At 42.6% G+C, this 13,826-nt stretch overlaps 2 protein-coding genes across 8 annotated transcripts in view; one reads left to right on the forward strand and one right to left on the reverse strand.

Annotated features, from left to right (window-relative positions):
* The window catches only part of LOC121718806 (NACHT, LRR and PYD domains-containing protein 3-like), an 849,641-nt gene that overhangs the window by 54,172 nt on the left and 781,643 nt on the right, over positions 1–13,826 (forward strand). The window lies entirely within an intron of this gene.
* rnaseh2a (ribonuclease H2, subunit A) overlaps positions 7,261–13,826 on the reverse strand; it is a 12,046-nt gene continuing 5,480 nt past the window's right edge. Inside the window, exons 6-11 of one of the 5 annotated variants that reach the window (XM_042104432.1) lie at positions 13,142–13,279; positions 11,860–11,947; positions 10,988–11,111; positions 7,577–7,686; positions 7,407–7,487; positions 7,261–7,286 (exon numbers count right to left, since the gene is read on the reverse strand). In XM_042104432.1, the coding sequence (XP_041960366.1) occupies positions 7,429–7,487; positions 7,577–7,686; positions 10,988–11,111; positions 11,860–11,947; positions 13,142–13,279 (519 nt within the window). In that variant the 3' untranslated portion in view covers positions 7,261–7,286; positions 7,407–7,428. Of the gene's footprint in view, positions 7,295–7,339; positions 7,687–10,987; positions 11,112–11,859; positions 11,948–13,141; positions 13,280–13,826 lie in introns of those variants that run through there. The other 4 variants (XM_042104431.1, XM_042104433.1, XM_042104430.1 and 1 more) reach the window with 4 other exon arrangements.

Below are 13,826 nucleotides of genomic sequence, written 5' to 3' on the forward strand. Positions count from 1 at the left end.
CGGCAAATCTTAAGACGTTCGTAAGAGGGACTTTACGACGCTCTTAGGCTTAAGATGCTTTCGGGGAAGTGGGCCCAGAACTCACTGACACAGTCACACTAGCCTAGAAAAATCCAAACTCATTCACAAAGTGAATAGAGTCTGGTAACTCATGATTGGGATTCGGTTCCAACACTTGCATCACTACGCACATTAAAATCATTGGTTCATTACCAATTAATGACATTGATTAGAGATTCCTAAAGTTACTTCCTACTTCACCTAAACTTTACAAACTGACAACAAGTCTACACAGTCTATGTGGGTCTACCTTTGCTGTAAATAAATGTCTGTATTTTTCAAACAGCATTTTTTGATTTTTGCAGGTGTTGCTGCTTCTGTTTATCACAATAAGTTTCGTGTTTGTTTTCCCCTCTCATTGCTGATTGGCCTCACATTTTCCTTGTCTAAGGAAAACAGTTAAGAACTATGCTGTTCCAGACTAGATCTCCCTGAAAGAAGATCTAGGTGGGTGGGGCCAGGCTACAGTCGGGCCCTGTGGAAATGTTTTAATGGATTTTTTAACTCCATCTAAAAATTCTGCAGATGTCTATTGATTTATTACTGAGCTCTAACTTGAATAGTTGGCAAAGTGAAAAAATCAATGAACTAAAGAAAGATATATATATACTACTGGTCAAAAGTTTGGGGTCACTGGGCAGCACTTTAATTGCAACTGCATAATTGCAAAAGGGTTCTCGACTGTTGTAGAAAGAAATGGCTAATCTTCAATGAAATATCTACATTGCCCATTATCAGCAACCATTCATCCAATGTTCCAAAAGCACATACTGTTTACTAATCTGATATAATTCTAAAAGGCTAACTGAGAAAACATTGGAGAACCCTTTTGCAATGTAAGCACCAAATGTAATTTGAAAACTGCTGCCCTGATTAAAAAAAAACAATGCAACTGATGGAATGGAAATTTTGGAAATTTTGGAAAGTCATGAGTCACTGCGCGCCTTCTATTCAAGGCTATGGCTCCGCTCCGAGGCGCGCGTGAAGATAGCTCACTGTTTGTGTATGCAATAAAGACTTTACGAGATGACACCAAGTATCCACACGCAAACTCACACACACACACACACACACACACACACACGCTTGTTTAACCTCTAAGGCATTGAGCCGGCAGCCAGACCACACGGTCCACACTGCGAGGTCAGAGAGAGAGAGAGAGAGAGAGAGAGGCCCATTGACTGCGCTTGCCCACAGGCCAAGTAGGTCTGGTCTCATTTGACAGCTCAAGAGCTCCCGTTAATAGCATTAGCCCGGTGCGTTTGAGATAACTACTAAAAGAAGCGGCGCGGGAGAGCTGATCTGTTACGCGCGAGACCCACTGACGCACGGTAAGCCATTAGATTAGTCTAATTTCGGGCCAGGTTTGACGTGCCAGTCCCCGAGTAGGAACGGCGACGTTATAAATGCTGGAGGGAGACAGAGGTGTCAGTTACCGAGAAGGCATCATATGCATACTGGGAACACTAAAGAAGAGTATTTGAACAGATTGTCACTCAGCACGTAGGCCAGAGAGATACAGGAGCACGCTGTTCCTGACAGGGCAGTTTCAACGCTTTCGTACTCACGGGAATAGACAACATATATTGCTCTTGCACCAGCTGTGGACGTACCACTGGCTACAGCGCAGCTGAGGAAGCGGCACCTCTGATAAGGAGTAGGCTACTTTGTGCAGAGGACAGAGGAGTGAGCGCGAGACACCGTCACCGACACACACAGAGATGGAGCCGGTCATGCAGACAGTGAACGGCCGCCAGGTGCAGTTGCCCCGGCGGACTCTGAAAGTCCCTTCTCCGCCTCGCGGCGCCTCGTCACACTTCGTCGGGAGCACCATCGTCGTGATGACGGGCTTCGCCGTGGCGACCCTGGCCATGAACTGTGGAAAGGCCATCCAAGAGCAAAGGCTCAAACCCGAGGCCAGCTAGCGCACAGCTCTAACCAGACTCTGGATTTTAATATTAGACTATAGGTATGGCTCCAACTGTTTCATATAGCCAAATCTCATCTATGCTATAGTATGTGATTGCTTCGATGACTGTTTACGTGTGACGGTAAGCCTACCAGCCTGTAGCCGGAAGACTATACAGGTTCCTGTTGTTGACATTCTGAGAGCCAACTAGACCAGAACAGAGCATGCCGTTCCACTCTGCGGAACAGGCAACAGCTGGGTTTCCAAAGTAACCAACGAAACCAGAGAGGAGTCAGTCATCATCGCGGCCCCAACCACCACCCCGCCCTCGATGAGCCTAGTCTGTCCGCGCGCGCGGCAGGTAGACGCACATAGGCTATTCATAGCGCCATTAATAATCAGAACATGCGGGACAGAATGTTCTTCTCCCGGGGATTAGACCAGCCGAGGTCGGCAGGACACAACACAAGCCGAGGTGAGGGCAGACAGCGACTCACTAACCTACAGCCCGTGGTGATGACCTGTACACCACTGACGCTCCTCTCAATGCTCTGAAATATCTGCCTCAGAATTGGACACTGTGTACCTACAACGTCTGGAGTGTGAATCCTCTCGGATGCCTGCTTGGTTCAGTATGTCTAGTCAGAATTGAGGAGGTAGCAGAATCCGTTTGTATGTGTCATGGCAATCTGAACATTTCTGTGAAGAGCAAAAACATTTTGTGTTTAAGTCTAAAAAGGTCTACCTCTTACATTTTAACCACCGTCAGTAGCCTATCTCTAAATAATATTTTTTATAACACATGTGTGGTAATCTATAGTAATAAAAACTCCTTTCGAGTAGCAGATTCATAAAGACTAAGTTAGTGAGCACTTAGAATGGTGGAATATCCATGGTGGATTGTGCACTTTACGGTTGGGGGAAATGTATTATGCCGGTAAATTGCTGCTATTTTTTGTCACCAAAGCGTTTTGCTTTGGTATTGTGTCATGTCGTGGTAATATTATTGTCCAACAGTCTTAAGAGACTGTGTGTGTGTGGGAGGTGTTGGAGTTCTATTCTGACTCAACTAAAAACATAAAGTGGAGCAAACCAACGATAGCAAAACCAATGTGAAACAAAAACACCCATGTGTATTTCAGGTCAAAAATGACCGGCCCTTAGAAATGAATGGGTAAGAAAATGGCCAATGTGTAAAATTGTATACAAAATATTAATTTTTAATTTTTAAAACGAACACAATAGGAGGGTTACGTTTGACAAATGCCTAAATCCTTTGCACAGTATAGCCGAGTTTGAAAGTTTTCTTTGTGTGTGATGTCAGTGGCTGTGTAAACAGCTCCAAATCCTTTGGCAGAGACCCTGAGGGGGAAATAAAGTGCTTTTCAGATTTCCTGTGTGTAGTTGGCATCTTCTTTTCAGATTTCTTGTGTGTAGTTGGCATCTTCTTTTCAGATGTCCTGTACGTAATCCTGTACGTTGGCATCTCTTTCTTTGGTGACATAACTCTTAAAACAAATGTGTTGTCCCGATCTGGACACAGAGATGTGTTTAAAAACCTATTTGAATTGAAATGCAAGCTCAGTTCTGACAGTCTGGGAGTCCTGATCGTAAAGGGCTCTATTGTTTTTTGTTTTTTTATATCAACCTTTTTTCATGAAAGAGAAAGACAAAACCACATGACTGGAGGAACTACAATCACTCAACAGCACCTGTGCAGGGTGAGTTTGAAAATCCTGCTCTAGACAGTGCTGCAGACACGGCACTACCTTTATGTGCCACAAGGTGGCAGTGTGACCCTAAAACCCACCACAGTGTATGACAAGCAAGCAAGTGTTGCACTTAAGACTAAAGCATCCAGTAAAACATCAGTCCAAAACACTAAATCATACACAAAACAGATGACGTAGCTTTTCCCTGCATCCCTGCCCTGTAACTCACGTTTAGTGCTCTTAAAGGAGAATTCCGGTGTGATATTGACCTAAAGTGTATTGAAACATGATACCGAGTGTGAACGTATGTCTCATAGCCCATCTCGGCTTGTCCCCTGCACTCCAAAATCTGGCGCTAGTTAGCCGATGCTACCAACAGCTTTTTCAATAGTGGTGCTTCGGCATCGGGCTAGCCATGCAAATAAATCACTGTTTTACACCCATTTACGAGGCTCAATGTATCTCCACACTTCATTGGTAGACTTCCGAGGGCCCTGACATTTAAAACGAGACATTGAGAACTTTGAAAAAGCACTGGTAGTTTACTTACAAGACGATACAGACAGTATCTTCACGAAGTTTAGCGTTTGCAGCCATCTTGAATTTAGTCACGAGTCGAGCAATGAGTAAGAATGAACAGGTATGATAAGGGATCAGATTCCAAAAATAATTTAGGGGAAATGCATGGATTCCAGTTGCTGCTACTGGAAGAAACTGGAATCCATGCATTTCCACTGAATTAATAAAACTAACTAGCGCCAGATTTTGGAGTGCAGGGGACAAGCCGAGATGGGCTATGAGACATACGTTCACACTCATGTTTCAATACACTTTAAGGTCAATATCACACCGGAATTCTCCTTTAAAATAAAACATCTTGTTACTTTGACTGAGTTTTATAATGTCAATGTGTTATGCTGAGTTTAGTAGGTGGTTTATATGAGCTGCACTATACATACTGTTTTCTTTTCTTTTTTTCTCCTTAAGATGCTCTCTTTTTCTCCCATGCAGCTCAGCTCATCTGGTATACTACCCCACACAAATTGAAGGTCTAACATACTGTTTTGATCCCGTGAGACTAGGTTTCTGCATTTATCCCAATCCATGAATTAGTGAAACACACTCAGTACACAGTGAAGCACACACTAACCCCGGCGCAGTGAGCTGCCTGCAACAACAGCAGGGAGCAGTGAGGGGTTTGGTGCCTTGCTCAAGGGCACTTCAGCCGTGCTTACTGGTCGGGGCTCGAACTAGCAACCCGACGGTTACAAGTCCGAAGCGCTAACCAGTAGGCCACGGTTGCCCCTAACATGTTTGACTATTGCTCTAACATATTGCTCTCTCTCTCTGTCTAACTCTGTCTGCAGTCATAAACTACCCTACACTGCCCTGCATAACACAATATATCATTTATTCACATTATAATACATTATGTGTTGCATATAATCAAGTGTATTTGGTATATGCTGCAATGTGGCTATTGAGTGATGAGACCAATGTTGTAATTTAATTGTAATATGTACAACACACTAGGAATGCCACTGGTATTGTTATAAACATTGGACAATAACTTCCACCACCATCATCAAACATGTTCTGAATGCCTTTTTTAAAAATCTGATACCACATGGCACAGTCCACCTTACCATGATCACACAATTCATTATTTACCCACCTCTTATTTACCGTGATTAGAAAATTCATTATTTACCCACCTCTTATTTATCGTGATCACACAATTCATCGTTTACCCACCTCTTATTTCACCCCTGTATTTGGTGATGCTGCATATGCAATGTGGCTATTGAGACCAATGCTGTAATTTAATTGTAATGTGGAAAACTTTATGTTATATGAGTTAATAGTCTCAGTATCTAATAGACACATCTTGCATTATTATTTTATAATTTATTATTAATCAACTTGGCTGACCTACAGACGTCAGTTATTTCAGGGCCAGTCTCCCCGGAGCAACACAGGGTTACAAGTGTCTTGCTCAGAGGCACAAAAGTGGGAGCCAGGAATCAAACACACACTTTCTCTCCCTACTGGATGCGAGCCCAGCCACTACACCCCCACCACCCCAAACATAGTGTAGTATGGTGTGTGTGTGTAGTATGGTGTGTGTGTGTAGTATGGTGTGTGTGTGTGTATATACAAAGTATTATTATTAGTATACCGCACAGTCTAGAGTGCCACACTCTAAGATGTTTGATATATAATATTGTTTGGTTATGAAAGTGTGTGCGTGATGGTACTCCACAGACCTAGTATAATTCGCTGAGTCACTGTGTGTCACAATGACCTAAAGCTGACTCAGCGCGGTCATCACCATGGCCCTGTTGTGTAAGTGGATATACCGTGTCACCTGATGCCACTCACAACATGCACAGGAGCCGTTCAGATCACAGTCTAATAATAAAAACAAATAGAGCTCCACAACAACAACAGCAACAAATAGTTATCTGTATGTGACTTGCAAAAATGATAACCAATATTTCAACAACATGGAATAATACCAAATACTGCAATGAGATATTGATTATTGGACTTTGTGATCTTAAGTGTTGGACCGTAAGACACTTGTTATGACACATTGAGTGTACAGTGGACACACAGGTATAGATTATTGGACTGAGCATTAAGGTATTGATTATTGGACTGAGCATTGAGGTATTGATTATTGGACTGAGCATTGAGGTATTGATTATTGGACTGAGTACTGAGGTATTGATTATTGGACTGAGAGACTCATATGGTATATCAGAACTCTACTTTCTAAGTCCATGCAGAGGTTGGGGCGTGATTGCGCAACCCTCCATCAGTGAGCCAGCTGGCATACTTAAGGGAGTCACAGCAATTCATGACCTTTCACCTCTGGGGTGACCAGGTCGATGTTGTGCAATGAATTCAGATTAGGAGGCCAAGGGCGGGGTCAACAAGGGTGAGCAACTCAACTCACACCCGCATCCACACAAGCAATCCAACACACACACACACGCACTCACACCCACACGCAACCCAACACACCCCACACACTTAGGAGCATAGACACAGACACACACACCAAGACATAATACAAATGAAGTTGCTTTATTACAGAATAGTTTGAACTACAAAAATATACATGAACAATTGAAGACAAGCAGCAAGCTCGCTGGACACATGCATTTAGACCTCAGTCATCCACACCTCTATACATCCCTCATGTGTGTGTGTGTGTGTGTGTGTTGGGTTGCTTGTGTATGTATATGTGTGTGTTGGGTTGCTTGTGTGTGTGTGTGTGTGTGTTGGGTTGCTCGTGTATGTATGTGTGTGTATATACAATATGTGTGTGTTGGGTTGCTTGTTTGTGTGTGTGTGTGTGTGTTGGGTTGCTCGTGTATGTATGTGTGTATATATATATATGTGTGTGTTGGGTTGCTTGTGTGTGTGTGTGTGTGTGTGTGTGTGTGTGTGTGTGTGTGTGTGTGTGTGTGTGTGTGTGTGTGTGTTGGGTTGCTCGTATATGTATGTGTTTATATAGTATGTGTGTATATGTGTGTGTGTGTTGGGTTTCTTGTGTTTGTATGTGTGTTAGGTTGCTTGTGTGTGTGTGTGTGTGTGTGTGTGTGTTGGGTTGCTAGTGTGTGTGTGTGTGTGTTGGGTTGCTCGTATATGTATGTGTGTATATACAGTAGTATGTGTGTATATGTGTGTGTGTGTTGGGTTTCTTGTGTTTGTATGTGTGTGTGTGTGTGTGTGTGTTTATAAAGAGCTGATGTTCTGTAGCCTGTGTTCCGTAAAGAACCTGTGTGCTTCTCTCCCTGCGCTGCTGCTTGTGTGTGTGTGTGTGTTTATAAAGAGCTGATGTTCTGTAGCCTGCGTTCCGTAAAGAACCTGTGTGCTTCTCTGCCTGCGCTGCTGCTATCTCCGCTGGCTTGCGTGTTACGGCTGAAGTAGGACAACATGGACGCATTGTTCTGACGAGCGGCGGCCTTCTCACCATCCTCTTCATCGTCATCCCTTAAACACACACACACACACACACACATATGCACACACACACACAGAGCACACACACGCACAATAAGTAAATGTATAATGTATCTTGCAGCTAATTAAAAAAACATCAATTGACCGAAATCGAAGCCCCTCTTGCTACTCTGAAATCACCGGTGTGGAAGTATTTTTTCGTTCATTCATTTGAATGAACACTAACTTACTCAACTTAGCAAGTGAAAAGATGATCTACTTACAGTCCAAATTTACTTTAGGGCATAAAAGGCACAAATGAAGCAGCTAGTATAGCCTAGGTGTAGCCCATTATACACGCACGCACACACACGCACACACGGCACGCACACACGGCACACACACACGCACACGCACACACACACACACATAGGGATGGGCATCGTTAAGAAATTATCGATATCGATGCCATTGTCGAGTCTGCTTATCGATGCGATTCCTTATCGATTCCTGTACCATTTGCTGAACACTTATAGGACGGCTTTGAGAGTTGTTGGCTTTGAATGTCTAATTTAAAGTGGTTTTAGAAAATGAATACCAAGGCTGCAAACTATCAATAGCGTTTCCCCTAAAAACTTTTCCAGCAGCAGTGCTGTTGATTGTAGGAAGCTCCCCCCCCCCCCCCCCCCCCCAGAAGATTTTGAAAAAATTACTCCTTAAATGATGACTTCTGGTGGATTTTGTCGAAAGAAATTGACAGATTGAGTTACAAACTATGACAAAAAATAAAGCTTAATCACAGGCCACTGTACAAACTATTACTATTTAGAATGTACAGTGCTGTGCATAAGTTAAGACATGTACCGGTATTTATATAATAACATTTATTTATTTACGATACATGATACATTCACAAAAAACTGATGTCCTTAAAGGCTTGATTTTTCCTCATTTTGATTTATATTCCTCCTTTTAGCCAATTTTATCATGGTGTCTTAACTTTTGCACAGCACTGTATAAACTATATAGACTTCTCTTTCATGTCATTACACTGTATTGGTGCTGTGCAGGTCGAATTGAGTGCCTGTCACTTTAAGGCCGTGAGGCTTGCTTGATTCTCACGGTTTTAAGCTAACTTAGTAGCGTTGTTGTGCATGGTGCATAAGGATACAGTATGTGGATGAAATATATTATGTTTTCCATGTCGTTTGGTAAAATAAATGCTCAAAAGCCTAACAACTCGAAGCAAATCTATCTTGGATTATAGGAGATAAGTGTCTTGTATCATTTCTATGATTTTGGTGAGCCCTACAGGAAATTACAAACTATCTCCAGATGTAAATGGTTGCATATCCTATAACCGAAATTCAATTAAACCCACCAATAGGCTAGACCTTAGTTTCACAGCCTAGGTATGTTAGCAACACAGGGCTTGAAAGCATTGACTGTATAACAAACAAAAACAAAACAATGCATGAAATTTATCTGGAATAGGCTAGGCTACTGAAGGTAGGGGCGAGCTACCTCGCTGTCGTGTTTAATTTGGTTCATTGGTTAACATAATGTAGGCTACGTTTTTTTGCACAAAATTGCGTCTGCTGATAAAATTAAACATAAACACAAACAAACGTGATCTCCTGTGGAATCCCTGACTGCGCCTTCAACGTTAGCCTACTATTATTTGTTGACATCAAACCTGAAGGAACTGCAGCTGTTCCCGAAGTTCACTTGCGTGTTTTTTTTTTTTTAATTAGGCAATTGTTTTGCAGCAGCGCTTGAATGGCGCTGCTGACTACATTGTAGGGGAAACACTGCAGAAGTTGAATGCTTTAACATTTTTAAATTCCGCATACTGTGACATCGTGCTGCGACATGGTTATGGATGTTCGGAATCGTTAGTGGAATCGTTAACGTGTGGATGTGTACGATTCCGATGGTTTGGAACGTTTGGAACCGGCTCCAAACCGGAAACTGGAACCGATTCCCAAGCCTACACACTAGGGCTTTGACTCCGAACTTCGTTATTCGAATATAATTCGATTATTTTAAAAATTGAAGATATTCGAACGGATTTTAGGGATCTCTTAATATTCGAACCTGTAGCCTATGGAAATATTTTAATAATGTATGTAAATGTATTTGGTTGTAGCCTAAACGTTGTTTTCAATTCAGATTCCGAGGTTTTTTTCACGCCTTCTGAAGTGAAATCGCAAGCTCATTAGCAAGGCTATTATTGGCCAGCTGGGCTCCTATAGGTTAGCATCCTGGCTGGTTCGCGCTTAGTGAGGTCAGCTCCCACATAGACATTTTTATTTTAAACTTAACCTTCCTCTGATTTTAATCACCTTAGTTATCAATCAAAGCAAACAGGGAAAATAAATGGCAACACAATCATTAAAAACACTCAAATAAATAAATGTGCAGATAAGTCTGAATGAAAAGCAGCACTGGTTGAAGCCTGGAAATATTGTAAACAAAGTAACGTTAGCTTAATTTGCTAGTTTATCATAGTATATGGTTAGACTGTTCAGTTTCCCCACGTGTGTTTAAGTTTCAATTGAATACTTTTTCTCCTTGGGACAGGCCCGTTTGAGTCTTGGAAAATACTTTTCCATTTGCATTGGGATTGAGATGATTAGAATTTAGCAGTCAATTTGAATGCAGTAGTTTTGAACAAATTCGTGAAGCGTGCTAATGATGCTAACCGGATTTAATAGCAATTTAGCCAGTCGTCTTGCACAATTAATGTTTGGATTTCATGTGCATGCTGAGGAGGGATGCGCCTGTTGAGAGGGAGAGAGAGAGTGCACGGGGCAAGGAGAGTCTGTGTTGAGGTAACGTTAGGCCTACTTCTACCGCCTACTCTGGTAGAGTTTGACATACTACAATGCAAGATATATTTAGCCTATTTTATTTATGGACAACATAAGGCAGGAGGTGTGTGTTGCTTTTAATTATGAATGTTCTATCGAACGTATTTTTTATTGATATCGATTACATGTGCGATACATATCGCTATCATTGTATCGCCCAGCCCTATGCTCAATAATAACAATTTTGACACACGCATAAATACTCAGCCTTTCGTGCACGTAGTCTATTGACATTGACTGATACACTGCCCTCTGGTGGACAGAACAAATAGAACTTAACTTTGATACCAATATCGGTCTTACTGAAGACATTTAATGGTTAAAATATGCTTAATACATATTCGATTATATTTGAATTTTAATATTAATAAACAAACGAACTTCGAATATGATTTTTGGGCAAAAGTCAAAGCCCTACTACACACACACACACACACGGCACACACACACACACACACACACACGCACAGAGCCCTTACCAGTGGACGGGCACAGCATTGCTGTCCAGCAGTGTCTGCGCTGTGCTCCAGCTGAAACGCACAAACTGGGGGAAGCCAAACAACGGGTCCAGATACTTCAACAACCAGCTCTTAGTCTTAGGGTCTGGTGCACAGAGAGAGAGACGGAGAGAGGGAGAGAGAGAGAGAGAGAGAGAGAGAGAGAGGGAGAGAGGGAGAGAGAGAGAGATTTAATACAATGAACTACCTAAGGCCGCATCAAAAACACTTGGCAGCCATTTCTTTTCTTTTTTTCAGCTTTTCAAAAACAAAATGATGAGCACTGTAATAATATAATAAATGCTGAGCTTATGAATGTAACTGTAATGAATGTTAAATAAATACGTACAATAAATAACGCAGTAAAGAGAACCTTGAGCACACCAGACCCTAAAGGTTACATGACAGTCAACACAGCAAAAACTGATATCTAACCAAGTGTTATAATCTTATATTAAGATAAAAAAAGATCTAGTTGGTATTGTTTTTAGTGTAAAGATACTTATTTTGAGCTTTCTCATACAATTATTTGTCATACAATTAAATCTTCTTGAATTTAGACATAAAACAAGTACAATTATTTGTGCATGGGTTAAGTAAATTTCACTTAATTTAAGATGAATTTACTTACCCCATGGACAGATAATTTTACTTGTTTTGTGTCTTGTTTATATTTTAAGTCAAATAATTGTATGAGAAAGCTCAAAGTAAGTATCTTTACACTAAAAACAATACCAACTAGATATTTTTTATCCTAATATAAGATTATAACACTTGGTTTGCAGTCAAGTAGCTCAGAATCAGGTCAAAGGTCAGGGGTCGGGTCAGGTCAAAGGTCAAAGGTCAGCCCTCACCGCCGGGGTAGCCGGAGCCGTAGTCGCTGTCGACCTCCCCCAGGTCTTCCAGAAACTTCCATCCCTTCACGGCATGGTCTCTGGCCACCTGAAAGGTGAGAGGGAGGCAAAGACTCAAAAACAAAATCCTTCCCCATGCACACACACACACACACGCACACACAGGCACAGGCACATGCACATGCACAGACACAGACGCAGACGCACACGCACACGCACACTCACACTCACACTCACACACTCACACACACACACAGACACACAGACACACAGACACACAGACACACATATATACGCTCAATCTTTCTGTCTGTGCCAGAAAGCAAGTGGTTTTGATTGTTAACCTGTCTCAATATATGTATGTTACACACATGCACACACAGGCACACATGCACGCACAGGCACACACACACACACAGGCACACACACACACACACACACACACACACACACACACAAAATTGCCTGGAAATATCCAGACTATCGTACGTACGTTTAATTTGTACAGAGTCTCTGGCAGTTGTCGATAGGGAAACGTTTGCAACACTAACTTTGAAATCATTGGTCCAGCCTGACCAATCATATTGATCAGAGATCCATAACGTTACTTCCTACTTCGCCTAAACTTTACAAACTGACAATAAACAGCATCAACAGTCAGGAAATAATGTATGTGGGTCTACCTTTGCTGTAAATAAATGTCTGCATTTTTCCAACTGCATTTTTTGATGTTTGCAGGCGTTGCTACTTCGGTTTCTCACAATAAGTTTCGGTTTCGTTTTCGCGTTTCCAGTTACGCACTTCTCAGTTACGGGTATTCTCCCATCCCTCCTTCTGTCACACACACGGCACACGTGTCCGTGAGCCCCCATGAGAATCATTTAATCGTGATGCATCGTGATATTGAATCGAATCAAATCCTTGACATGATAATCGTAATCGAATTGTGAGACCAGTGAACATTCACACCCCTAATAGATACATACACGCACACACACACACACGTATTCACACACATGCACACACACACACACGTATTCACACACATGCACGCACGCACACACACGCGCGTATTCACACACATGCACGCACACACACACATATTCACACACACACACACAAACACATATTCACACACATGCACGCACACACGTATTCACACACATGCACACACACACGTATTCGCACACACGTATTCACACACACGCACGCACACACACACACACACACACGCGCGCACACGCGCGCACACACACGCACACACACACGCACGCACACAGACCTTGGCGCAGATGCTGGCAGCGCTGACGATGGGGAAGAGGGAGTCAGCTTTGGGCCTGACGGTGACCTCCACGCCGGGGAAACGCTGGGACAGCTTATCCTGGTACTTCTCCGCAGGACCAACGGTGTCTACAAACACCTGCACACACACACACACACACACACACACACACACACACACGTTCATAATATTAAAGAAAGGAAGCACTGGGACAGCTTATCCTGGTACTTCTCCGCAGGGCCAACGGTGTCTACAAACACCTGCACACACACACACACACACACACACACACACACGTTCATAATATTAAAGAAAGGAAATGCTGGGACAGCTTATCCTGGTACTTCTCCGCAGGGCCAACGGTGTCTACAAACACCTGCACACACACACACACACACACACGTTCATAATATTAAAGAAAGGAAGCACTGGGACAGCTTATCCTGGTACTTCTCCGCAGGGCCAACGGTGTCTACAAACACCTGCACACACACACACACACACACGCACACACACACATAATATTAAAGACACATGCAAACCAACATGTTTGCCAACATGTTTACATACAAACACATCAAGACACCCAACCAGGCTGGTGACTTGAGTCCAGAGAACATGCATGTTATACATGCACATACAAACACACACACACACAAGCTACCTATTACAGCTGAACACTCAG

The sequence above is a fragment of the Alosa sapidissima genome, chromosome 9, assembly GCF_018492685.1.
Source record: "Alosa sapidissima isolate fAloSap1 chromosome 9, fAloSap1.pri, whole genome shotgun sequence".
Classification (NCBI taxonomy): domain Eukaryota; kingdom Metazoa; phylum Chordata; class Actinopteri; order Clupeiformes; family Clupeidae; genus Alosa; species Alosa sapidissima.